This window comes from Apodemus sylvaticus, chromosome 3 (assembly GCF_947179515.1).
Source record: "Apodemus sylvaticus chromosome 3, mApoSyl1.1, whole genome shotgun sequence".
Lineage (NCBI taxonomy): Eukaryota > Metazoa > Chordata > Mammalia > Rodentia > Muridae > Apodemus > Apodemus sylvaticus.
This window is the reverse complement of record NC_067474.1, coordinates 47,673,992-47,701,405: the sequence shown is the minus strand read 5'-3', so window position 1 is coordinate 47,701,405 and position 27,414 is coordinate 47,673,992. Positions and strand designations below refer to the sequence as shown.

Below are 27,414 nucleotides of genomic sequence, written 5' to 3'. Positions count from 1 at the left end.
GTGGTGTTTCTATCCTAACATCATTTAAAACATACATTTCAATATAGGAAGAAACATGTCAGTGGAAAACCAGTTTGGGGTTTTAAAAATTGCTATAATAATACTAAAATATGTATCCTTTCCTTTGATGTACTAACATAAAATGTAATATCTAAGAATAGATATAATTTATTTTTTGTCAGAGCATTAAGCTTTTGCATTATAAAAGAGGCAGAATAATTAATTTAGATTACTTATTAAAACAAAATAACCTAGTTTTAAATACTCACTAACTCATAATTTCAAAATCTTTAAATGCCTTTCTTCAAAGCTGATTACATGCTTTTGTTTCAAAAAGTTAAACTTTTTTCTAGTGCTTCTTTTTATTAATTGAATAGAAATCCCAGTTTTGCAAACTATTGAAAAGACATGTATCTTTTATATGGTACAAGGAATATGATTATGCCCTTTTTAAGATTTATGTTTTAGTGTGTATGTTAACTTTTAACTTATGTATTGCAACTGTTTGCCTTAATAAATTACAAAATCACTAGAATCCGTAATTAAACAATGCATAAAAACCACAGTGGTGAGACGAACTAGAAACCTAGAACAAAGGAAATTCCCAGGAACCTATGAGGGGAACCTGAACTAAAACTCCTAGCAACAGGGGATACAGAACTCAAAATGGTCACCTCTTATAACCAGGCAAGACTTTCAGTAGAGGGCTGGGGATACCAGCCCACTTACAAAACCTTCAACCCACAATTTCTTCTCCCTACAAGATGTGCAGGGAAAAAGATGGAACAGAAATTAAGGGAAATTCTGGACCAATGTCTAACCCAGTTTGAGACCCGTGCCATGAGAGAGAGCCCATTCCTGATGCTATCTATGATACTTGCCTATATTTGCAGACAGGAGCCAAGCAAAACTGTCATCTGAGAGACTTCACCCAGCCGCTGATAGAAACAGATGCAGAGACCCACAACCAAACATTAGGTGGAGCTCAGGAATCTTGTAGAAGAGGGAGAGGAAGAATAGAAGGAACCAGAGGGGTCAAGAACACCACTAGAAAACCTGCAGACTCAACTGACCTGAACTCATAGGGACTCACAGAGATTGAGCCACCAATGGAAGAGCATGCAGGGGACAGACCTGGGCCGCCTGCTCAGACATAACGGATGTGCATCTTGGTCTTCATGTGGGACCCCTAACAACTGGAGCAGGGGCTGTCACTGACAGTTGCATGCCTTTGGATCCCTTACCTCTAACTAGCCTGCCTCACCTAGACACAATAGGAGAAGATGCACCTACCCAACCCCCCAATGCTTTACTATTAGAATTTGATACAAGGCAGGATTCAACGGCCTTTTCTGTTTTTTTTCGTGGTAATCTAGAACTTTTATTTGATTCCAGGTAATTTTAGACAATAGACATGATGAACTGCTCTCTCTTGAATAAATAACAATTAAATTACATCAATGAAATAAAATATACTGTAGGCTTAATACATCATAAATATTACAGAAGTACTACTTTGCTATAGTAATTTAATGACTGGAGCTACATTTAATAACAATCTTACCAGTACTTGTATACAAAATATTATACAGATTACTGACAAAGACATCACAGAAGTCTCAATGATGCTACCAGTTCAACAAACATCTAACAGTACAATATTCTTTAAGAGGAAAAGTAAGGAGGTTCCATTTACAGAGACAATAAGGAGATACATTTTCCACTTGAAACACTGGAAGCGAGACTCAAGATAATCTGGTATCTTGGTTCATATTATTACAAGAAAAATTTTCCTCTCTAGGGGACTCTGATCGCCAGGACCCCTAGAGTTCAGTAAGTTCACACTAAGAGTGCTTTTTAAAGATTCCACAGCAACTGAAAGAAACTCTATCTGAAAAATCACTGATCTGTAAACCACTGCTTCGACATCTGACTTTTTTTTTTTTTGTAAAACCTATGTACATACATTCAGTCCAAATCAGTAGATAGAATGTTTTGTGTATATTACAATAGGCGTGTTAGCATTTTATCGGAAGGCCAGTGCAAAGCAACTGTGAATGGCCACTCAGGAGACTTTAAAATATCATACAAATATACAGTCAAGAGTATGAGGAATCTAATTGTGTGCACGATGTTAGTGGTGTTTATGGACATGGGATGGCAGAAATTAAGGAACTGAATGGTAACCAGAGATCTAGTTCTCATCTCGTAGTTGGGCCTACTTCCTGCAGATGGGTTTAGGTAGCAAAAATTCCTTGGCATCTGATACCAGCTAAACCTGACAGTAAGTATCAGACAGCTTTAGAGTCATCTGGCGCAGACATATGTCTAAGCTGCCCAGATGCACACTTATTTTTACATGTATTTAATACATAGTGGAAAAACTAGGGGCTCTGAGAGACAGCTCTCCTTGTTTAACTGATACTGCTAGTCTAGGACTCAGTCTTTCTTTGGATGAAGTCAAGTGGTTTGGGAATTGGCCCCTTTGTAAGATGAGTAAAGGCTGAAGAATGCATGTTCCTGGACGCATGTCAGAAGGAAGTAGATAACCCTGATGCTGGAGTGTATACGTGATTAAATTAAACTCGTTTAAATTAATGAATCTAATTAAGGGGCTGGTTAATGAATGATACTAATGAATGTAATTCTAATGACTAATACTCACTGGGGACAATGTGTTGGTCAATCAAGTTAGAAAATGATACGGGAAAAGCCAAAGTGGATCCAACTAATCTTAAGTCCTTTTAAATGAAGGTAGCTTAACGCACACATGATGATATTTCACAGATATTTCTTAGAGTATCAATAAGCACCAAGTTTAGTGCTATCAGCCCCATTGTCCCTTAGCTTATTAAATATGAGTTAGGTCTTGAAAGTTCAATACACTATAAAATCTTATCACTAAAATGGCATTTACACAAATACAGTTCTAAAAGTGAATCTTGGATTTTTTTTTTTATACCTATCTATACCTAGAATTTCCTACCAGGTCTTTGTAGTTGTGAGAGGAGATGGTACTTCCTGGTAGATAGAGACATGTGGATTGATATTCAGGTTGATATAGGACGAGGCTGGCAATTCCTAGGCCCTGGTGGTATTCTATCAATACCCTTTTCTGTGGAGTTACTAGTCCTCCAGCATCCTGAGTCCTCTTCTGTGCACAGAGAAGAAAAGCAAGAGACTCAGCAAGCAAAAATCTAGATAGATCCTAGCTTGGCCCTCAGGTCACATTGATTGCAAGAAGGGGTGCACTGCCCCATCAGGCTGGGAACCCCAAATACTAGAAATCACAGGCAGACGCTAGCTCTCCACTTCATGCTTTGCAGTCCTAAGGACTGGTAAGAACCTGTACAAGGAGAGACTCTACTTAGAGCTTATCAGGACTGAGTGGCTTCTTGAAAACAATACTTCGCTGTATTGGAAAAGGGCCCAGTTTTGAGCACCATGGCAGAGATGTCTATCAGAAGCTAGCCACCCTCATCCTTAGCATGTTTTGGCACATCTTGATACCAGCAAGAGGAGGACTACCTTTCCCTTAGCCCAAACATATCTAAACAGCACCAGGTACTGGGCTGTCACCAGGTGTTCACTGCCCATCTGTTATAGATACCCTCTGTCCTATTCACCCTCAGTAATGAGATGGCCTGGACCTGGTAACTGGCTTGGTGTTACTTAACCTGAGATTGCACTGCTGACATGCACCATTGAAACTTGCGACTGTAGGGGGTTCTAGAAGAAGGTCTCAGAACCATCCCCCTCTACTGATTTCCACTTCCATGGATTTGATTGACTCTCTCTTCCATGGATGATTTGACTCTCCTCCACATGCTCCTCTTCCTGGGAGGATCCTCTAGCTTTTGGCACCTCTTAACTGATTACTTCTTGCTAAATGCTGGCCTTACAGAACACCTCAATGTCATTAGAATACTTAATCCAAGCTCCTGGGGGGGAAGATTCTTCTGAAAAGTTTTAGTCGGAATTTTTATAAGCAGGATTTCGTGGAGAGGTCGATTGTGGAAACTAAGTTCATGTGCAAGAGCGCAGCAAGGGATACGGTTCACACATGGTCGGTTTTCTGGAGGGGGGAACACTGCTGTAACAGTTACAAGATAGAACACACACACACACACATATACACACATACACATTTACAGTTACACTCACAATTTTACTGAGCCAGACAATATTTCTTCTCAATTAAGGAGAAGACAACTGGCTTTTTGTTTGTTTGTTTTTTTGTTTTTTTTGTTTTTGTTTTTTGGCCATCCAGGCCTGAAATCTACTTAAATCCAGAACATAACAATGCAATACACGGTCAAGTAAACAACAACTGCACAGTGATCACAGTATACACTAAGATTGACACATGCTGTCTTAGGAGGTCCAGTTATAGCTAACAACTGCAGGAAGTCAGAGTGCCAGCCTTAAGTTAGTGCGATTTCTCTTTTCCATTCTGATTATAATCCATTACCCAACTGAACAGCTGTGGTCCAGAAGATATGGAATGTCCTCATATGAAAATGAGGCCTAACACAGGCCTAACACAGTTTTAAGTGTCCATGAATTCTGCTCAAGACTTGGAACAGTCTTCAAAGTTTTCTTGTTGTTTTAACAGAAAAATAAACCTTTAGGCTTATTTCAATATTAACTTTAGATACGGATATTGGAAGAAATACTAAGGTTTCTAAAATTGTATCATGGACAGTAATACTATCTAAACAGGGGTCGCCCTGCTACATAGCCACTCCTGTATGCTCTTATTCTGGTTTGGCTAAGCTAGACAAAAGAACGACACAGTAAACACTGACACACAATTTACAGGACAGAAAACGTGTTACAAAGTATCTCTACTTTAGCATTATACTTACTGTAAAAATGTATCTTTTTTCTACTATGGACAGACACAGCATCATGAAATTTGTGGTTACAAAAGCATTTGTTATTTCATGGTGCTTTTCTGTGGATAGTTAGGCTTCTGATTTGGAAGCCAACGTTTTTCCCTTCCATTTCAGAGACTTTGAAGGACCACCGAGTACCTGAAGCGAATAGGCTTTCTTTCGTCACTGTAAACCCCTGGGGGATGGTGTTTAAGTGCCTAAACTATTGAGATGTCAGCAAACTAAGTAAGCACGGTGACAGTCACTATTTTACTAAACATGGTAAACTTAAAAAAATATATAACTGATGAGACAACAGACTTCTAGATTTTAAGCTAAAAAAAAAACATTTTTTTTTCTTTTTCGGGGCAGCCACAGAAGCAGCAGGCTCACAGAGCCTCGGCAGACGTGTCTGTGGACACAGACATGGTCACCTTGGCGATCTTAACAGTGCTCTTGATGCAGCTCTCTGCGGCCCTGTGCATGCTGGCTGTGTTATTGGCGTGCTTGTGCAGGCAGTCTGAGTCCCCCATGCTGTTATCCAGAGGCTGCGCAGTGCCTTCACACGAAGGGAACATGCTGCGGAACGCGTGCCTCAGGTCCTTGCTCCTCAGAGCGTAGATGATGGGGTTCACGGTGGAGTTCAGCAGGCAGAGCATACTACAGAAGGCAAACACCGTCTTGATAAGCTTGTTCATCTTCCCGAAGACGTCGTACACCATGATGGCGAGCAGAGGACCCCAGCAGATGATCAACACCACCAGGATCAGAACCAGAGTCTTAGCCAGCCTAATGTCCATGCGCGCTTGGTCGGGCCGCGTCACCTGCACCTTGCCGTCTTCTGAGGTGTGGATGATAATGCTCTTCTGGGTTCCCCGCTGAATCATGCGGACCGCGTGGCTGTGAGCCTTCCAGAGAATATACATGTACGCGTACACAATGAACAGCAGCAGCACGCTGGTAACTCCAATCCAGAACATCAAGTAGGTCTCGTCAATAAGTGGGAAGATGTCCGAGCAAACAGATTGCAGCTTCTTGCAGTTCCAGCCCAGGAGAGGCAACACGGCAATTACTATCGCAATAGTCCACATCAAGCAAAAGGCCACTACGGCCTTGGGTCTGGTGACGATCCTCTTATAGGCCAGAGGCCTGTGAATGGATATGTACCTGTCGATGGCTGTGAGGAACAGGCTGCCCACAGAGGCTGTGAAGGAGGCCGTCACCCCGCCCAGTTTGAACAGAAACACATTGGGGCTGTCTTTGCGGTGGAACACATGGAAGTCAACAAAGCTGTAGACAAAAATGACGCTCCCTAGGAGGTCGGCCACTGCCAGGCTGCCAATGAAGTGGTAGGAAGGCCTGCATCGGAGACTGCGGGAGTGCAGGATGACGCACAGCACCAGCAGGTTCTCCAGAACCGTGAAGGTGCCCAGTGTCAGAGACAGGACAGCGATGGCCAGCTGCTGGCTGGGATTCAGGATCATAAAGCACTCCATGTCCATAAAGTTCTCCCCACACTGGATGTTTTCCTCATTCTCCTTGAGTGACGAGAGAGACTTGTTATAGAACTCTGTAATGTTTGTTGTGTCTCCTGCTGGGACCAACGGGGAGTTGTCTCCTGCAGTCATCTTTTCTTGGAAGGGACTACCCCTGAAGGAAGTTAGAGGGAATTTCTGTGGGAAGTACCCTAATTTGGATGCCATGTCTCCTTTGACGTCTTCGTACTGAATGTCATTTGAGCCCACGTAGAGGAGGTCTGTGGTGATGGTACGGAAGGTGGTGTCTGCAAGGCCATCTAGGATCGACTTCATAACCTCAGTCTTCGATTAGGCAGACTCAATGTCACTGAGAAAGAGATGCCGGGAGGGCACCCTAACAGGAGGGGAAACAAAACATAAAAACGTTGAGAGGTAAGAAAGTCAGGAGTGTAATAAACAGAAACACTAGGCACCACAAATTGGTGTCACCTCTGAACATAGAGGTTCAGTCAACACAATAAGTCTATTTAGATAAGAGCCCCAATGCCCTCAAGAATTATTAGGGGATGAAGTGCCGTGCATTAGATACATGGTGCTCATTTCTTGATGTCTTTGAACAAAAGTCAACGGGCCGTGCATGAGTCTGTATAATCAAATGTGCCAAGCCCAGTGAAGTAATCATTGTGCACCTTGTGGGGAGAGTTGGCCCCTAGGCTTCTACTATCAAATGCATAGCAATCTGGGAAGATGTGTCTGGGGACATAGTCCCTGCCCTGTGAGATATCTCGAAAGAGAAATGAGACTGGACAGATAGGACGATCAATGAAATGGCGGTAGAGAACCAACGGATGAGCTGTCCAGTTTAATTGCAAAGGAGGACATTTAGGAGAACCAGAGACAGCTCCAGACCATGGTGGGAAGATGCCCTCCACCGGGCATCTTTCCTCACCCAGAGGAAGGGAGTTTGGGACCCTGGCACTGCGAATAAGAACTTATAAAAAATGTCTACGACAATCAGGAAGAAATATCAGGAAGATTTGCACAGAGGCTTATGGGATTCCAAGGTTAACATGCGGAAGGTGGTAGTGACAGAGGGGTCCCTGGGGAGCTTGTACCTCAGTGTGCTGGCACAGGGAGAAGAGATAGCCCTCCCTGGTGATCTGCAATGCTTCCCAGGGCACAGTGCTGGAAATGCCGATGGCCAACATGACTGACCCTCCAACTCTAAGTTAAGCAAGTTGGCATTGTTTCCAACATATACAGCAAGAGAACTAATTTCAGCATTTATAAATGTTTAAAAGGTGGCTTTTTTCTCTTTGGTTTATAAAAACTGTTACAAACAAAGGACAATATACATGACAGTTAAATAACCACACATTTTAATATTTTGTCATTCATTGCTTCTGTGTGTAACACATATAAAAAAGGTATTATCTTTCGAAGCAAAATTTGAAATTCTAGGTCTTTCTGCCAAAATACAGAGATCCTATCTGTCAAGATGGTTCACTTATTAATCTATTACTTACTATCTATTTACTACTTACTATCTATTTACTACTTACTATCTATTCTATAAATTATAGAGCACCCGTTGCACACCATGTGCCAGACACTTAAGAGCATCAAGCCCACCGGGGGTCTGACATCGAGCAGAGGAGATGATCAGCTATCCCAGCACCCATAGACAAGGCTGGCTGCCCCAACAGGTGACAGCACCGTGGAGCATAAGCTGTAGATGGCAAAGCAGACTTCCCCAAGAAAGGATATGTATGCCCAGTGCGTAGGATGAGTGTAGAACAGGATAGGGTACAAAGATAAAGATTTTTCAATGAATACCTCAAGTTTCACAAGTTCTGTAAAAGCAAAAATAATTTGGGGCAGGCATAAAGCGGTAGATGTGGCCCTCCTTCTACCCTCTGCTGCCTCCATGGCCGAGCCTCGACACGGCTTACCAGGATCAGATCGCAAGTCTCCCAAGTGGCTTTGCTTGGTCCCAGCCACACACCCACTCGAGGGACCTTCACAGGCACGTGAAGACTGTATGACTCTCATTTCAACCTCTCTGCCCAAAAGACCAAACACAGACTCCACCAAAGCTCCCACTAAGGCTCATACAACCCAGATGAGCTCCTGTCAATCATTTTGACCCTCCCATTGTCTGCCCTCCCTGAAAGCCTTCCATGGACTGCAGTGGACTTCCTGGGTGAAGTTTCGTGATCCAACCCTGGTCTCTCCAGTCCTGCCCTCCCCGGTTGTACCACATAGGATTTAGTTACACAAACACAGGCTCACGCTGTGATTCCGCTCCTTCCACCTCTGCCTGCCTGAAAGCCCCCTACCCTTAGCAATTTGCTGCTCTCATTCCCTTAGCTCGGTGCTTCCAATGCTCAGACGACGTCCCAACTTGGTGCTCGCAGAATAATGAAACATTTGCACCACAGCATGTACCTGGTCTGCTTCTTGTTCCCAAGCTCCAGAGAAACTTCAACAAGGATCTTGTTGGAGACCTTATCTGTCTTAGTAATTAATTCTCACCACAATGCATAGCGCACAAAAAGCAGCTTAAAACTGAGTTGCCTAACAAATGTTGTCTTCAAATGCAGCCAAGAAGATCTCTCTTCTACTAAGTGAAAGACTCTCACCAGGAAAATGGGAACAGTGCATGCCTGTCACTGAGGTCAAGGCTTCTTACCCAATAAGTCAATGCACGTGGACTCAAAGTAGAGCTCTGTTTGGATGGGAGCTGTTAGTGTTCAGGCGAGGTGGCCATCTGGTCTACACTCCTGAGTTGTACTGTACATAGGCCGTAACAACCACGGGGCCTGTACTCATGAGCTGTGACACAGGCAGCTGTGCCTAGAGAAACAAGGTAGTCGGCGAGAGTGAGTGGCCTCAGTGCTGTGTGACAGGCGAGCTGAGGGGCAGGCTGGCCTGCCCACTCACCCGGTCAGGTCAGCAGGATAGTCGCTCCAGTGACACAACAGAGTCACTGTCAAACAGACAGTGACTTTTCCCATCATTCAGGAAAGAGAGCTTTCGCCCTTCATCTGAGCAGTTCTGCACACTGTCCCTGGACTGCCAAGGAGCAAGGCCCACATGAGAGTTGGTGACTCCCTGGCCAGGAGCAGGAGGTGTAAGACATAAGGCTCAGGGTGATACTGACTACAGCTTGTCCGCCGGAGTCCAACAAACTCTGGACAGTGGTCCAGGAGCAAACGACAGTTGCTGAAGCTGTAGGCAGGAAGGATACAGAAAGGAGACCAAAGCCCAGGACCTAAGTTTGGTGACTGATGCGCCTTGATTTCTCTACTAAACGAGCCTCGCCTGGTTGCAAGTAACTCTCAGATATCCTTAAGTTCCGACCCCACCCCACCCACTTTTCTATCTATTATCTTTCTCACATAATTATTTCTTCAGTAACAATGTCTTCTGTATCCTACCTTAGGAGCCAACTAGTATATTTTGCAAACTAGTTTGCTGAACAACTCAATTTACATATGAAAACCTTGATCCGCAATCGAAGACACTTTGTGACATTTCCTCAAGACAGTGCTTAGTCCTCGACTCTGGAAGGTGACTCGCTGACCTTAAGATGCACAGACATATTGACACACCCTCCTGACCCCTTCTCCATCAAATTGCTCATTGCCAAGTCTTCTGTGCGCTAGAGATTTCCCTAGCCTGGAGCCAGTGCTGCTTCTGCGCCAGCAGGGTCAGCAAGCTCCCCTGCCGGGTTCTTCTGCCATCAGCACACACCAAAGCACACACGACCATCATTTAAGCACAGGTTTACGTATCTACTGCCAGAAGCAAACAGAACACCGGCCTTTATAGCCTTCTCCAGTGCTGTGCAGCAGGAGCTAAAATCTCTGGGAAATGCTCGTCTGAGCCTGGTAAGATGGCAATGAAATTTCATTATGAGATTTTAAAAAAAGACTTAGTATTTATTTCCTTTTCTCAAAATTAAAGAAAATAAAAATATCTCGGTAGCCATTTGTCTGGACAGCTGAGTCCTAAGCACCCTGTGGCCACACCCTTTAGACATCTCCTTTCCAGCAGCTACTTCTCCACTCTTTCCCAGTTTGAGGCTAACTTTGAAACTTTGTAGATAACGCCGCACCGAGTTAACGCCAATAACTTTATTTTTCTCATTGCTTATGCTACCGTGAGCAATCTTTGTAGTCACCTTACCTCTTACCTTGTGTTTACTGTTACAGCGTCTCTTCCTCGGCCTTTATAACCAGGTTACCTCTTATGTGTCATTAATGCTCCCCACACACACACTTTTAAACATACAGAAGGCATATTATGAGCAGGAGACCCTTTGAGCCTTTTACGTGCATCAGCACATTTTATATGTGTTATGTGTTTAGATTGGCAAGGTTCAAATTCAAACACTACTGAACGATCTCCCGTAATAGCCCTCTTACTGAGTCATTAGAAATGCATCTCTCAGAGATGTAGAGATTCTTGTTACTTTTTCTAGAGGTAGTCCAAGGGCATGTGCATCTGTGCATTTCTGTACGTGTGTGTGTGTGTGTGTGTGTGTGTGTCTGTGTGTGTGTGTGTGTGTGTGTGTGTGTGCATTTACCATCTCCGTGCTTCTTTTAAAAATGTCTGAATGTCCTGTATAGATTTCCATTTAGAAGCACACACCAAAGGCGGCTTTATGCTCCTTCAATGCATCCCTCATTCTCTGGCTGCCCTGAGGGTTTGGTAGATGAATGTGACCAGCCTCCTACTGATGGGAGGCTTGGGCTTTTTACCATCTTTTGTTACTGCAGATAATGCTGCAATGAATTCATGCCAACCACCTCGTTTTTTCACATTGCTTATGCTATTATGAGCAATCTTTCTAGTCATCATAACCCCTAGCATGGACTTACTGTGACAGCACCTCCTTCTTGGCCCCTATAATCAGGTGTACCTCTTAAGTGTCATTAGGCCTCCCTACCCACCCCCCCACACACACTTTAACGCATACAGAAAGCTTATTATGCACAGGAGACTCTATATGGATCACTACATTTTATTCCTACAATTGCTTATGAGGTCATTTTTGCATGAAAGGCACAGAGAATGTAAATAATATACCATTAACACATCAAGTAGGTGGGAGAACTGGGGCGGACCCTCATTTGATGTGCTGAAAGTAACCATCAACTGCCCATTGGACGGTGTGGGTCCCGAGCCCCTGCCTTGAACCCTCATGATCCACTCTCTAGGCCTGAACAAGAACCTCACTCTCTCAATTTCCCTACACATTCTAATCAGCAAAGCCCTTGTCTATGGAGAGAAGAAACTGGAAGACCAGGGCTGTCAGGCCATAGCCACTCAAACCATTGATGGGTCTAAGCCTTCATGTTTCATCTACAAGCTTGAGATGACAATAACGCCTAAATCACAGAACTGTTATGAAAATTAACTTGATATAAATTGTAGTTTGACCTGGCACGAACACCAAGTCGTCAATAAGCATTACTGTCCTCCCTGTTAGCGTTACTGATGCCTCATCACCATATTCTACATACTAACCGCATTTCAAGAATATATAATACAGACTAATTACTACATTATATACTAATTGTATTTCAAGAAAAATGCATTATCTTAATTCACTTACAGGCTGCTGACTTGGTATCAGCCCATAAGAATAAGGCATAGAAAAATTCCAAAGAGGAGTCTTAACAGCATGTCAGATGTGGTTAGGCACTTGAGGAATGTTGCCTGCATTCTGTCAGCAAACTAGCACAGTGACTTTCAGGCACATGCTTCTTACCTGACTCCCCAGGCAAAAAGAAGGCCATTAGGTAGTTAATAAATTAGCCAGAACACAAATGGGAATCCCATGTTTGAAGGCCTCGGGAGCTCTGCTATAACATTGGATCTATTTTGAGGTTTAATGGTAACTACATTAAAGTCATTGTGCATCGTATATTCAAATCCTATCTGCTCTTTAAAACATACATACAATGCGAAGTGAAGGCAATACGAGAGTTGTTGTTGATAATCCCAGATCCTCCAAGTAAGTCTACCTACTGGCATGGACCCAAGGGTTGAAACTGTAGACAGCACTGGAGAGAATTATGATTCTTCAGAGATGGACAAGGGATCAGAATCCCAAAATGCTCTGTGATTTACTGAATTTATGTTCACCACACGAGACCACAATGCCTATGGTAATGCGACCAAACACTTTCATCTTAACAACAGTATGTTAAATCTCAGCCAGAGTCTGATGGTTATGAGCAGCCATGTCCACATCTGTCTGAGTCTAGGGAAGAATATAAAATAAATGGACTTTGTGAATTTCAGAGTGTCAGAACACCACTGTGTACAAGCTATCGCAGAAGCTAACAAGAAGCAAAGTTTCCTGCATCTCGGAAAGCCCTTTATTTCTACATTTGGATTATTGCTGTAATTTCCACCTTATTATTTTTGCATGGAGAGTTTTCTGTGAGAGATCCTTCGTAATATAGCTTAGGCTTGGGGGGGGGGCGAAGCTGCCATTAATTTTGTTTTTGTTTGCTAATGGGAAAAATCGTAATTGGAAATTCTAACAGGATGTGTAGATGTGCCTGTTAAAGAAGCAGTTGGGGCTTATTACACAGTCATAGTGAAAACAACTGAACGGCAGCTAAAATCTCCTAACAACTTAATATAGAAATTGTGCCTTTGTAGGAACAATAACAAAAATGTTTAAATATGTTAAACCTATTATTTTAGAAAAGCCTCCTTTGAGTCTCAGGTTAGTACCATCTGCTCCCGTCTCCCCTCTCTGAGCATACACCTGCATGACTGCTCCTCCCCCAGGGGGGAACACGCACATTATTAACAAGCTGACTATGGTGTCCGCAAAAGGAATTTGATGAAGATGGAGAGAGTCTTTAAAAAATATTTATCCAATGTCCGTATCCTTAGTTCTATATAGCATATATTGTTTTATATCTATAGCATATAATGCTTTATAAAACATTCACGTGTAAAGTTGGATGTGGGAGTCCATGCTTGTAATCCTGGCTCTTGGGTGGCTGAAACTGGTGGATCGTGAGTCCAACATAGGCTCCCACAGCAGGACCCTGTCACTAAATTAAAACAGCAAAATCCCAAACGTTATCTCAAGTCAGCCATGATTCCATAGGCAGAGTGTGGAAGAAGCCCGAAGCCAAGACCTCAAGGGTGGCCTAGTCTGTCCGTACAATTTAACAGCAGTTCCTCTGAGGACCTGTTTGGGTTTTGTTGTTGTTTTGTTTGTTTACTTTGAGAGGGGCATTACAATAACTTAGGTGTCTGTCACTGCTGCAATTGGATCTCATAATTCTGAGCTGAGTATCATCTGTGTGATAACAGGTAATAGGCTGCTGTTGACTCATTGCAGATTATATATCTATCCATAAACATAGAAAGCTCTAAAGACGTCAGAATGCTGGATATGCCCTGATCTGGTTATAGACTAGATTGGCACAGTACCCATATTTCTTAATATCCCAAGCTTATGACTGCTAAAATGAGACAGTAGCAAGCTCATGATACCTAATCTGACAGGGTCAAGACCAAACATGGGAGTCTGGAGCCATGTTGAAAATCCCACTTTTCCCCTACTGACTGCCTTGTTCAGCTCGCTGCATGGATGGCGTTGTGGAAGTGTCACGCGAGGGGTTCCGAAGAACCAAGGTCCTAATGGATGCATTCACTGTTTCTCCATGTACTGAGAATATGAGAATATTTCACTATGACTGAGAATAAGTCTGCTTTCTATTGGTTTGCTCAAGAAAAGTGCCCTGATCATCTGCTTCTTTAAAGTTAGCAGGGAAACATTCTAGTTGTCTACTATCACTGTGTCATGTCTAAGACATGGCCACCTTAGACAGTGCAGCAGCAAAACCCAGGGAATGATGCTTCCTGCCTGCTGAGCAGGCAGCAGTGACGAAGCTTACCTCCTATGCCGTGGTTTGGAACTACTACAGTGGTTTGGGCGTCCTCTCCACCATCTTCTACAGCCATGTAAATAAAGAATTAACTTATATAGCCTGATAATTCAGCCAGAAGTAATACTGTTTCTTCGTAGAATTATTCTTTGTTCCTATTCATACACGCATACATGTGTGTGTGTGTATATATATATATATATATATATACACATATGTATACACACACATATGCATATATATATATGTATGTATAATACACACACATATATATGGATTCCATTCCATTGGTAATGCTTGACTAGCTCTCAAAGCCTTGGCTTTTCATATATTTTATAAAAGAAAATTTGAGCTTGTGAAACACACTATTTTCCCTGGTCTATTCTTTACTAACAAAGGTATGAGGAGTCTTTTTTTCTTCTTAAAAAATATCAATTAGTATGAACTAGTGACATTAAGATACTTTCAAGGCTATATTTCCTTACAAATCTAATGTGAAATGTGCCCTATTATTTAACACTTAAAGGCTTGTTAAGATTTAATTGCAGAGCTCAAGCAAAAGATGCCTTGAAATTACATAGGTTTCAGCGCTGTGAGGTGACAGTGCTCCTGGAAAAGCCTTCCACACAGGTGAACCCGCAATGCTGTGAAGTGACTTGACTTGGGAGATAATTTCCATTTGCCATTTAATTCTGCTCTGTGGCTTAGATGTTTGCTCCTACTAAGTGCTTTGACCTTTTCTGTGAAAGAGATATATTTTCCAAAGTCCTGAAAGTATGTGGTTTTGGAAGCATCCTTTTCCTAAAACAAAAAAAAAGAAAGAAAGACAGAAAGAAAGAAAGAATATACAGTTTTTGAGTCAATAAAAGCTTCATAGGGTTGTCTTTATCTTGTACATGAGGCTTTCTTATTAAAAGTAGAAAGTGATATATTATTCTAGACCATAAAATATGAAGAACCCAGGAAATGGGCTCTTATCTCTACAATTCATTATCATGGTCTTCACAGTAATGGTTTAAAATATGATACAAGATGTCAGTGGTGTAGCGTAGCTTTCAGTTTTTCTTCCTTTCATCTGCAGATTAAGTGGTGTTTTCACTTTGAATCCATGAGCATATAAATTAAGTCTAAAGAAAAGCCAAATATGTTCTTTGGCTTCAAATCTTAGATTCAGATAGAATAAATGCATATTAAAGAAAATCTGAATTTCCCTAAATTCTTGCCTAAGAATAAGCTGAATGACACATTATTTTTCTTTAGTATTTATGTGGCACAAATAGTATTATAATCCCCATTCTGCATAAGGACAATTGAGGTTCAGAAGGCAAAGGCTTTGCCTAGAATGTTCAAGAGCAAATGTTCTGTGGAAGGTAATACAGAACTTCAATCCAAATTCCTCACCCTGTGGTCCACAAAATGCATTAGCCCCCCCTCTCTCTTTCTTTCTCTCCTCTGTGTGTTTGTATGTCTGTCTCTGCCCTCCCTCCCCATCTCTCTCTCTCTCTCTCTTTCTTTTTTTCTTTCTTTCTTCCTTTCTTTCTTTCTTTCTGAAATAGAAGAGTTGATCTGGGCAAGGGACATCAGTCATAAGCAGTACCTGATAAAGGCTGCTCAGCGAATGATTAAAATCTGAAGGGGCAGAAGAACCAAGGACAGCAGAAGGTCACCTGAACCACCTGCAAAGCATCTTGGCCCCTCATGTTCTTCAGAGACAAGCATAACAAACAACTACACGGTATAGTTCCTGCTTCTGGAGCAGCACCTCGGTTGAACACGATGGAATAAGTACGATCTACGTCACTGCTGTTTTTAATTAGGCATGAGTGTTTCTGGGCCTCGTTAAGTCAATTTACAGACTTGTTGATTGTAATGACACTCCTACAGCAGGGCTGGGGATATGAAGCGGCCACCGTCATGTCTGACACCTTTCTCCTCCCCTCTCACTTTAGAAGAAGTTGTGGTGACTGTGAGTGAAGAAAAGCTCCAAGCAGCCACTCCCTATGGGCAGAAATGTTGTGGAGTTCTCTTAAACACAGAGGAAATCCCTAAGGCCAGTTCCCATCTTCTGAGCTGAATTGACATCGACAAATTATGTAAACTTTATGCTCCAGCAAGATGAATGATTGTTAGGCTCTTAGCATGGGCCAGGGTCAGCAGAACATGGCTGTTGGATGCCCTGTGCCTTCACGTGACTCAGCCACCACAGCCCTGTTAGCCATGCACTGTGCCTGGCCCAGACATTACACACCAAGTCCTGAACATTTCCCACGGCATAGTACTCTGAAATGGTTCACACTTGTGTAATAGCTATAGTAAAGAAATCAAAGAATGCAATACTCTCTCCTAGGTCACAAGTCCTAAAGCCCATCTATAGGTCTACTCCTTGCCACAGTTAAAATCATGGAAGATGAGTTCTAAGGAGTATGAGCTGTGCCTTGACAATTCCTCCCAGAAGGAATGCTCAAGGCTGAGCCATCTCTTGCAGAAGTCTTTCCCTGCAAGACCTCTGCCATGCTCATGGCCTGGTACAGAGCAGGCCAGTACATGGATGCTACCATGCACTGGCAATGGTGCAAATCTAAAGGAACACAATGGCTTTCAGGGTAAATAGCTGCACTCATTATAAAGCCAATTGGCCACTAGGGAGATTAAACATTAGTCTTGGTCTCATCCCAATGGCCCCCTGAAAAAATGCAACATGTCAACATAAAATGTACCAGTCATTATCTGAGTGTCTCTTCTCACAGAATCAGACTAAAGTTGTATAGTGCTGTGTGCAGAAGTCATAGGGAATGATTAGGTGCCCACTTTCTCCTCTGATTCTTGTTTACTCAGAATTAAGGTGAACTATTTAACAATTCATCTGAGAAAGAGATCCCTGTAATATATCCAGCCTTGAATGGATCCTAAGACATGCTTCTGATATACCTTTAAAGACATATAGAAGTGTTCTTATATTAGACTCTTTTCCTTTCTCAAGTGAATGCTAAGCGCTGATCTTTCCCAAATGGCCTGTCAAGAGAAGCTATGTGAAAGCCCAGTCACTAGATAGAGTGGCTTTTATAAGCCCATGGGAATCAATTTGTTATTCCGCTCACTGGACACAGCTCTTGCTTTGGTTGGGCAACTTCTCCTGCTACAATGTTTCATAAATTTACAGCAGAATTAATTAAAATATAAAGAAGAAAATATGTTGTGGAGGTTAAAATTGGTTATTACTACTGCCTACAAAAATTAAATTTCCAATTACTTTTCTAAGCTAGAGGAATTGAGAAAATTCAATGTATTAACAAAAATTAATTGTGAATATTTAGAATTTTGCCTCAAGAAAGTAATTAGGAATTAGTAAAGAAAAATTCTACTGAAAACAAATATGTTTATGCCGAAAGATACTGAAAGCAAACGGGAGGCTCAAGAGCTCAGCTTCAGGTCTAGCAACAAACTCATTTCTATTTTATGAAATATTTATTTAACTTGCAAACGTGAAATTATGAACACAGATCATAACTAACTCTGAGATGAAAATTAATGGAAACTAGTTTTTAATTATTGGGACTAATATGAAATATTTCACAAGAGAAACAAATATTAGTTCCAATAATCATATCCACTGAGAACAAGGAGAATTTCTAAATAATTCAATTCCCTTCCTAGTATTCTCTCATTGGGATAATCTTAAATGAATTATGTTGTCATTTAATTGCAAGATTTCCTTTAAAAAATATTTTTAAAACTATACATTTAAGGCTTAGTTACTTTAGTTGAAATGCTCAAGAACATTTTCAGTGTATACTAGCAACACCAGACATAAGCCAAAGTGATCTCAGAAGATGCAAACAATTACCTACACATGAATGTAGAAGTAATAGGCTCCAGTGGCAGAGCAAAAAACCAACACAAAGATGTGATTTAGAAGCATGCAAAATGGAGGAAAGGGCAGAATCTCTATGCCATCATGAACTTTCAAGGTCAAATTCATTCGGCGATACATGTGGCACCATTATAACATCCTGAACTGAGCTGGAACTGATAGCGTTTAGAAAGAACAATATGAAGATAAAGGACTAGGTTGGTAAGACAGAAGCAAGGGAGCAGGAACCTCAGCCGGTCGCACCTTGAGAACAGTCGGAAAGTCACCACAGACTTAGCGCATGGGCCAGTGGTGCTCTCCAAGTCAGCAGCAGGGCAGCCTCCGGGAACTCATGAGTGCAAATTCAGTTTGGATCGATGGAGTTAGAAACGCTAGAGTTGGCCACATCTGTGCTGTTAACAAGGCCTCCAGGAAATATTTCTGAAATTTAAGAACCACTAGTTAAAGCTATGAAACCCATGAAAATGGACCAAGTGGTGCAAGGTAGAGTTGTGCTTTAAGAAGACTGGAGTCTGTGTGAGAGGACACACTGTGAGTACACGTATTGAGTGCATGAAATAGGCTGTGAAAACTTGTGCCAGGTAAGATAGCTCCCTACAGCAAAGGGCGGAGGCCAGGGTACACCTGTCCAGCAGGAACACAGGAGCAGCTGTCTGGCCAGCAACTGAGAGTAGGGTTGGGGAACCCCTCAATGGTTTGACTACAGTTCAGGGCTCCTCTAGACTTTCTCAGGAAACTTCCTGCTACATATTTTATCCAGTAAAGTAACTTCAAACTGACCCAGTAGGCAAACATGAATTAGGAAACTCTTACCATTTTCTCCTACTTCTATTTACAAACCTTATGATCAACTTTGCAGGACTCCTGCACATTTCTTAAATAACGTTGAGAAGAAAACTTTAACTGCTGAGGATAAAAGAATTTTTAGAAAGTCAAAGAAATTAACACCTCAGCTCATTTTCGTAAGTGGGAAACATTTGTGTCTGTTCTTTACTCCCTAACCACAAAGCAGTGTATCACAAGACATGAGCATGGAGACTTTGTAGAGGCAGGGACTCACTGCAGACTTCTGCTACTAGCATCTAATAGCAGTACAACCTACAACTGGTACCTTTCTTAAGTTCCTAGGAACTATAAGCATCTAGAATATAAGCCAAAAATATCCAAATGAATAAACTCTGTGCAACCATTTCCTGATTATTACAATGAAGATGAATCCCGGGTTACTTTATCATTATTCCCTCTTAGTTTTATGAGAAGTTAAATGTTACTTTTCAGTGTAGTTGAATATTCCCAAAGCCAAGTTCCCACTGAGGCAGGACCTCAGAATTCTTGGGAAATACTTTATTTTTTTTTCCATTTCAGTTATGTCTTAAACTACCCTAGCTTTCCTTTATATCTCCTCATGTGTACTTGCTCATTACTTGTGCAAGGGGTAAAGAAACTATACAAGTTCAGGCTAGTGACACAGTGAAATGAGTTGATATTTTAACCAGCCAAAGTAGTCACACAGCATTCAACTGAGTGTCTCTTACAAGAATAGATAGATTTGATTTTTAAAGAATGCTGGATGAAAAGCAAATATAAATGACAAAGACAGAATGCCTCAAAATTTAGAATATTGATTTACCCACTCTAAGAATCAGTACTGTAAAATCACCAAATACAAATGTCCAAAAAGGCAGAGACTTAAGACACAATTTTTAATTATTTTTAAGTGTACTAGGATTCCTCAGCAGTCTGAATGCAGTACTCCTTCCAACTCAATTATCATATTGACTACAATTTTCTTGTTCAAAAGTATGGCTCCATATAATGGCTAAAGAAATGGTAGAGAGGGGGGAGAGAGAGAGAGAGAGAGAGAGAGAGAGAGAGAGAGAGAGAGAGAGAGAGAGAGCTTCCCACTGATGCACAAACTTTGAAAAACTAAACATGCTAGTTACGTTGTATTTTAATTATATTTAAATATACATATACAGTTTGTGAGAGCATTTGTCAGTATATTAAACCACCACAACAGATTGCCTGGCACAGATCTGAAAGATGCCTCTGCTTTTCTTTAAAAAGCAATAGCATGGAATTTGCTAGTAGGAAAAAAATAGATATTACATTATCAAATATAGGAAATTATACTGCACCTTCTCTCCCAAAGTCAAAAAATATTTTTAAATGGCACCTCGAGTTAATGAAGAGTAGTAAGGAATCAAGTCAAAAGGATCAAAGCTCTCCAGCTTTCATAAGTATAGATAACTAAGAATGCAAACAAGAGTAGGAAGGTAACACTAAATAGTAAGATAATCAACTGTTGAGGGGAATACTCTCCTTTGAGTTAGAAAAGGGGAGATTAAACTCAGTCCAATTTCCCCTCCAAAAATTGCAAAATTTCATTTATAAAACTTATTCAAAAGTACAAAATACAATGGCAGTGATGCAGGCAACGAGATACAAATGAACACTTGTCTGAAAACTCTCATATAAAGAGTTACAACATATTTATTCAAAAATAAATGACAAAAAGACTAAGGAAGCAAGACTTCAAAAGTATTCTTAGAGTCTAGGTGTAAAACTAAAAAGAATCTCTCCAGCTGAGTCCAGAGCAGAACTCGGGTCATTGCCAGGACAAATGTCAGGCCCAGCAGCTCATGTTTGGGGAACAAACGGTTCTTCCTTAAAAAGAAAAAAAGGAAAAAAATCCTTCAAAAACTCAACTACTGTAGTCCTTAAGAATTTCATCATCACTTTCCAATTGAAGTCTGTCCCAATATTGTTCAACATTCACCTATGAGGAGAAGTCCTCAAACCCAGGAAAAGTACCAGTGGAGGATCAAGTACATGCAACTAGATGTCCTAGAGAAAATTCTGTATTGGAATGTACTCTATTCTGCCAAGATGCTGTTTGACGAAGAAACATAACCCAGGAAAGCTTTTAGTAGGTATTTTCTGCTCCAGATTATAGGCAATCACGCTGATTTCATTCAAGGAATGGCTCTGACCTGTTATTACCCATCTATCATAAGCACACTTATTATCCATGTGTCAAGCTCAAGGAAAACATTCATGTAACTTTAAGCAATTGAATCATTGCTAAGAGGTGATAGCCAGTTCTAAAGTTAACCCTCGTCTTTCGTTCTCCCATATTTCTTATTTTTGAACATCCTTGTAATGATATGATAATATTTGAAATATGAAGCAAATGGGGCTATTTTAATAAGTATTTTTGTGATTTCTTCTGCCAGTGGGTATAGTTCTAATATCCAAAAATATGAACTATCAAGACTGACAAAAAGCTGTTTTAAACCCATTGTAAACATTGGTGTTTATCATAAACATTGGTGTTTATGATAAAATTATAATCAAATGTGGCGATGGTCATCCTCATCCTAGAGTAAGATCTTAGGGCACTCAGAGTAACCCACAAGCTCCTTAGGGCACGTAAGACTAGAGCAGATCTGCACTTCTGGAAGACAAAACAGCCTGGTTTTAATTTAACATGAATACTTCCTTTTGCTTGGAGTCTTCTGGGTCCATCTGTATAGTTGCTTTGAACTTGGATATTTTCCCAAAATTGCAGAATTCATTTAAAAATCAGAATGGTATTTTCATATGTCTAAAAAGTCAATGAACCTAAAGTTTTGTTTTATCTATAATACACGTCAATGAAAAAGTTTGTTTATGCATAGGTAAAACGTGTGTCTACACATTCAGTTTTGTAACTGATGCAGTGTGGAGGCTGGGAGCATTGATGTTCTGGGTGACATTTATCACTTCTTTTAGTCCAAGAAATATTTTAGAATCTGAAGTGAACTTTATAAGACGAATCTAATCTAATCTAAGAACATACAGCTAAGTGAATTAAATAGTTATTAAAAATTAGCAATTCAGTGGTTAAGTGTTGAAGTCCCAACCCACACAAAACAGAATCTGTACATTTATAACATAGAGTTAGCATTTTTATAAGAACAAGATTGGGAAAGAACTGGAGATCTGGAGAAGAAGATACAAAATCCAGAGTTCAGGTACACAAATGTTTTTATTTCCTTGTGTTCTTTTCACTATCTACCAGCCAGTAAGAGAAAAATAAACACAACTCTGAAAATACAGGTATGCAGTCTGTGACTCAGCCCTGGTAGTTTTTCAAAAACTGTGCAGTCTTGGGTTTACAGTAAAAAACAGAATTATAAATAATTTAAATCCAGAGGCTGGTTCCACTCTACTGGGTCAGTCAGAAATGATGACTACCAAAATAGTATAGACAAGTCTTCAACTGGGAAGACCCAACATGCTTTAAAAATGCTAGGAACCCAAGCTCTGAACTGTGTTCCTTATGCAACTAACTAACATAATTACCCCCAAGAATAACAGGCAGCATCCTAGAGGAGAGACTCCAGATCACTAACCAAATTCAAGAAGCCAGGACGAAGTTGTTTTTTTTACTAATTATGTGTGTGTTATTAGGTATATCTCAATTCAATTTACTACTTTTTTTTCCCTTGTAAATTCCTGAAACAGCTAGTTATGGGGAATTATTTATCGGGCCAACTGTTTTCTGGGAAGAAGCATTTGGTAAGTGCCATGAACTCTAAGCTGCCTGTGTAAGCTCCATTTCATAATACTTTCTTCTTATATGGTAAATGCAACTCTAGTTTCAAAGACCAATACACAGGACAAACCGAGGAGCCTCTCTAAATATCCTGGCGGTTAATGTTAATTCTGAGCCAAAGCAGAGAAGAGTGTCATAGATTGTTTTTGGAGAGTTTCGCAGGCTCTGCTTTCGTAATTAATAAGCTGAGAGAGCATACGAAACACTTATCAACGCAATCAATGAGGCTGCTTCCTTCTTGAGAAAACAGATAAAATGAGTCGTGGAGTTTTCCTTCAGAATTGTCTGCAGTCCAGAATATGTCACAAATAGCATGGCTCTTTTGGAGAATCGCATTCCGAGCAGTTTCATCTGGATAACATTTAACAATTTCACTATTTTAACATTTTGAAATGCCAAAAAGAACACACTGATCCTGCAGTTGGGCTTATTAGAGAGGAGCAGTCTCACAGGCAAGACAGAAAGGAACACAGTCCGCTGGGAGATGGGTAACAGGGGAAAAAAAAAAAAGGAAAAGCAGAAAACACTGGAGAACAAACAAAGCCAAGCCCGGCTCCACCATGAGGTCCGATTTCCACCAGGATGAAAACTTTACATACACAATTCACAAACATCACCTACGGCTTAATTAAGGTTCCAGTCACAGCATCCATATCCATACACGGCCACTGATGCCATTCAATTTGGGGGCAGAAATATCAGACGTGTCTTCTTAACAATGAGCGTGCAAGCATGGTCATTTTGAAAGGCCAGAAGTTGAGCATTTCCACCATGTGGCATTACTGCCCCCCCCCCCCATGTAGGATCAGGAACACAATGAAATCTCCCCCAGTAGACACTTGATACATACATACCTCAGCCATGGGTGGTCCTTGCTTGAAATGGGAGACATCTTTTGAAGCAATAAAAGAGCCTGCTCACAGTAAGTTCTCCTAAGGACCTAAAATGATTAGACCATATCAACATGAAGCCTCTTTCCCAGCTAGAGCAACTGCTAGGGCTAAAAACAACAGCCTGCAGTGTGAGCTGCTTAGCATTCTAGAGGTGCATGCATTCTGTTCCTGTGTAGACAGAATCAGAAGGGGAAAAAAATCTCTCTCAGTTAAGAAAGTATTCACGGCCTTTCATTTTGATAAAATTGCTCGTAACTGAGTTAGAGAAGGGGGGCATGGAGGGAAGGGGGTGCAGAGAAAAATCGATCAGTTGATCTATCTCCCTTTCAAATTGTCAAAAGCTGGGATTAGAAGACCAGCACTTTAAATCAGACAGTCCTGTGGGAACCTCGGAGGACGGCTACTCCTAGTTTCTCAATTTTCTGCCAAACAGACGGATGTCAGGAGTGACCCCAGAGATAATCAGTACCCGCGGAGTCTCCTCTGAGCATGTGCATCTCCCCATTGTTCAAAGGAATTAAGTTGGCAATAAAAATGAGAAGTTATGGGACCCAGAGAGGTATCTTTCAACATCCTTAAAACCAGTAAATCTGCTCTAATCTCTTATTGGATTAAATGTCCAAGGAGGTTTAATATGCCAAGAAATAAACAAAGGCAGAAAGAGCTGATGGCTCCTATTTGGAAGAAAAATTAAAGAGATGGAAAATAGAATGTTTCATAAATAGGTGGTTAAATTTTTTCTCACGTCTTTGAAACCTTTGAGAGATAAACCATGTACTACAATTAGAAGCACGTATGTTGCTTTAAACTTTGAAATGACCAAACAACAGTTTTTCACATCTATCATAGCAAACATTTGCATTCAGGAAATGCTCCATTTATGACTGGTAAGCTTCACCAAGAAACATCCTTTAAAAATCAAGCATCAACTTTATTAGCCTGGTGCTAGCTCCTAGTTTCATGTTCCTGTAACATTCAATCACAAGTATCAATACTATACATATTAGTCTTTCCTTAAACAGAGATGGCTACTGTGTCTATCTCTCTGTATCAGAAGTTCTTTATTTGACATAGCTTTCTTTACATGACATTCAGTATTTTAGTTCAGTCATTTTCTACATTTGGTGCAGAGACATATATTCCTCTGGAAGGTTTAGTTTCTGATCCGGTTAAAAGGCATCAAGCATCAACTCAAGCGCCTGTTTTTCAAACATGCACAATTACACATTTTCTACAAACAAACATCAGTGTATGCAGAGCTAGGTGCACATTCAGTAAATTGTAAATGGTAGAAGCCTCCAGAAGTAGCTTAGACCACAGGTAACAAGCTGGGACTATATAGCTAAGTAAACACCACATTAGCACGATTTGCTCTCCTGGAACACGGAACACGAACTCCGCATAGGACACCTGGGGACCACTGGCCAGTACCGAGGGGGCGGGAGGGGAAAAGCTATTCCCAAACCCCACTGTGCCAGGTCTTACCCTTCGCATCCCCCGTCCACGGGCCAGAAGCTCCCTCGGCACCTGTCGCCCAGCCAAGGGGGCTGGCTCTCTGCTACAAGGAAATTTGCCCCCAGACTCTATGAGAGCTCTTCAGACAGCCCAGGCTCCCGCCTGAGCAGGGGAAGACTCTGGCGCCAGGGGAGCCAGAAGGAGGCAGAGGCGGAAAAGAAGTGGAGAAGGTAGAGAGAGGCAGAGAGCGAGCAGGGGAGGCGGCGCGGGGCGCGGTGGGGCGGGGTGGAGCGGGGCGTGCCCGTGGCGATCGGTCAGTAAGTCAGTCGGTCTGCACGCCCGCGTCCCCGGCCCCTAGCACCCGTGCTCCATGGTCCCCTGGACTTGAGCCCCTGGGCTCGGACAGGCCAGCTTCGTTCCCCGGTTCTCTCCGGCGTCCCGCTGACCGCGCTGGCCGGCCTGGGGCGGCCCGCTTGGGCCAGCCCGAGAGCCCGCTGCCGCGCCCTGCTCGCGGTCCCTGCCTCTCCCTCTGCTCGCGCGCTGTCTCTGGCTCGCTCTCGCTCCAGTCCCATTTATGAAGCGTGGTCCCATCACGTGTTAATGAGCCTTTGTCCTGCCCTGGCAGCGGCGGCAGCAGAGACTCCGCCAAGGGATCTGCGCGGGGAGGGACCGGCGCGCGGCGCCCGCGGCTCCAAACTTTGCTGCGCGGTACCCGCCCCGGCGCTGGCCCGGGGGCTCGGAGGGCTGGCCCTGGCGCTTTGCGCCCACTGTGTCATCCTCACTCTCTGCCACCGCCGGGTCCCGACGACCCCGGGGCCTCACCCTGCTCTGCTCCCTGGCGCCCTCCCACCCTGGCGGGGCCAAAGGGGACGCGTGCCTCACTGCCCGCGACCTCGGGGCCGTTAATCACGAGCGCTGCTCAATGCCAGGACCTCGCGGGAGGTCACGCGCCTGGCGGTCGGGATCGGGAACCAGGGTGGCAGGAAGGCTGGCCAAGTGAGGTCTCCACCCGACCCTCCCCTCCGCGCCGCCTCCAGCCCTCAGCTACCTGGCCGCGGCCACCAACCCTCCGCCCTCGGGGCGCACGGCGTCGCCTGGGCGCCTCCCGCGCTGGCCCGCGCGACTACCCGGGCGCGCCCAGCCTCCAGCGGTGGTCGCAGGAGCTCGGCTCCGTGGGTGCCTGGCGCCCCCTCCCCAGCCCTGGCGCTCCCCGCACCTCCTGCTCGCGGGGAGATGCCGCCGCGGCGGGCGGGGACTCTTCTGGGGCGGGAGCCTGGGGACCGGCGGTGCGCCCGGCCGCCGCCGCAGGAATTAGGGGACATGCTCGTTAATTGGTTCCACTCCGCCGTCTGCCTCCTGTGTGCACGGATCAAACCTTAATTGGTCTTTACATTTATCACGGAGAACTGCAACCCTATACACGAGTGTCAACCCGCAGCTTCAGCCGAGAGGGCCATTCTCCGCCCGGGCCCCGGGGACCGGGCGATTGTGACTACAGCTGAATTGCGTTTTAAACCTCGTTCTCCCTGGAGAGTTGGGTCCAGTCGACCCATAAGGTTTCCACCTGACGGAGCCACATTAAGTCAGCCCCAGGGGCCCAGTTGTAGGCACATCGTTCCGTTCCTAGGCCCGATTGGCATTCATTTTAAGACGCCGTGCTCAGATTCAAGGACTTCTAGTCCTAACAGCATCCTACAAGGCCTCTTTTTACCAATTCTCCCTGACGTCCTACCCCCACCCAGAGCCAAAAGCAAAGTGTATCTGGCCCCTATTTCGAATCCGGTGACAAGGATCCCAGAGGGTGAGCCTCGAGGAAGAAGGAACATAGAGAGTAGCGAGTAGCGGAAGCTGCAGAATGCGGGAGGAGAGTCTAGCTCTGAAAAGGAAAAGCCTGAAATCTCCCTACCTACAGATCGAGCTGAAGAAAGGCTTCCTGCAGAGTGCTAGCTGTCTGAATATCCCTGAGACTGTTTTCCACTAGAGAGAGTAGTTTCCATTTCCATGTGAGGAGATGGCCTTTTGAGACAGAGTCCACGGCTGAAGCAATCAAGTTGTAGGTAAATATAAACAAAGATCTGACAGACCAATCCGTAGAGGGAGAAAGGCTTAGGAGAGATGGTTGGACGGATGTGGGATTCCTTTTTAACCTTAAACCTGCTGCCTGGGTAAAGGCCCGGCTTTGCCTTCTCCAACACATCTCCTGCACAAGGGCAGGTCTTTCTGAAGATTTAGAGGAGAAAGAGGCTTCATCATCTGCCCCTTTCTTTCAGAGGTCGCAGTTGCTATTTTACCCTCACCTCAGATTCCTAGCA

The 27,414-nt window shown here is 42.9% G+C and overlaps 1 protein-coding gene across 1 annotated transcript; it reads right to left on the bottom strand.

Annotated features, from left to right (window-relative positions):
* Positions 1–3,819: 3,819 nt before the first annotated feature.
* Positions 3,820–25,624, bottom strand: Cnr1 (cannabinoid receptor 1). The gene is made up of 2 exons (XM_052176217.1): positions 25,133–25,624; positions 3,820–6,749 (listed from the first exon to the last, which is right to left on the bottom strand). The coding sequence occupies exon 2, from the start codon at positions 6,686–6,688 to the stop codon at positions 5,267–5,269; it is 1,422 nt and encodes a 473-aa protein (XP_052032177.1). The 5' UTR covers positions 6,689–6,749; positions 25,133–25,624; the 3' UTR covers positions 3,820–5,266.
* Between the last annotated feature and the right edge of the window lie 1,790 nt (positions 25,625–27,414).

Coding starts and splice junctions, on each gene's coding strand:
- Cnr1 (XM_052176217.1), bottom strand. CDS start 6,688: ATGAAGTCGATCCTAGATGGCCTTGCAGACACCACCTTCCGTACCATC.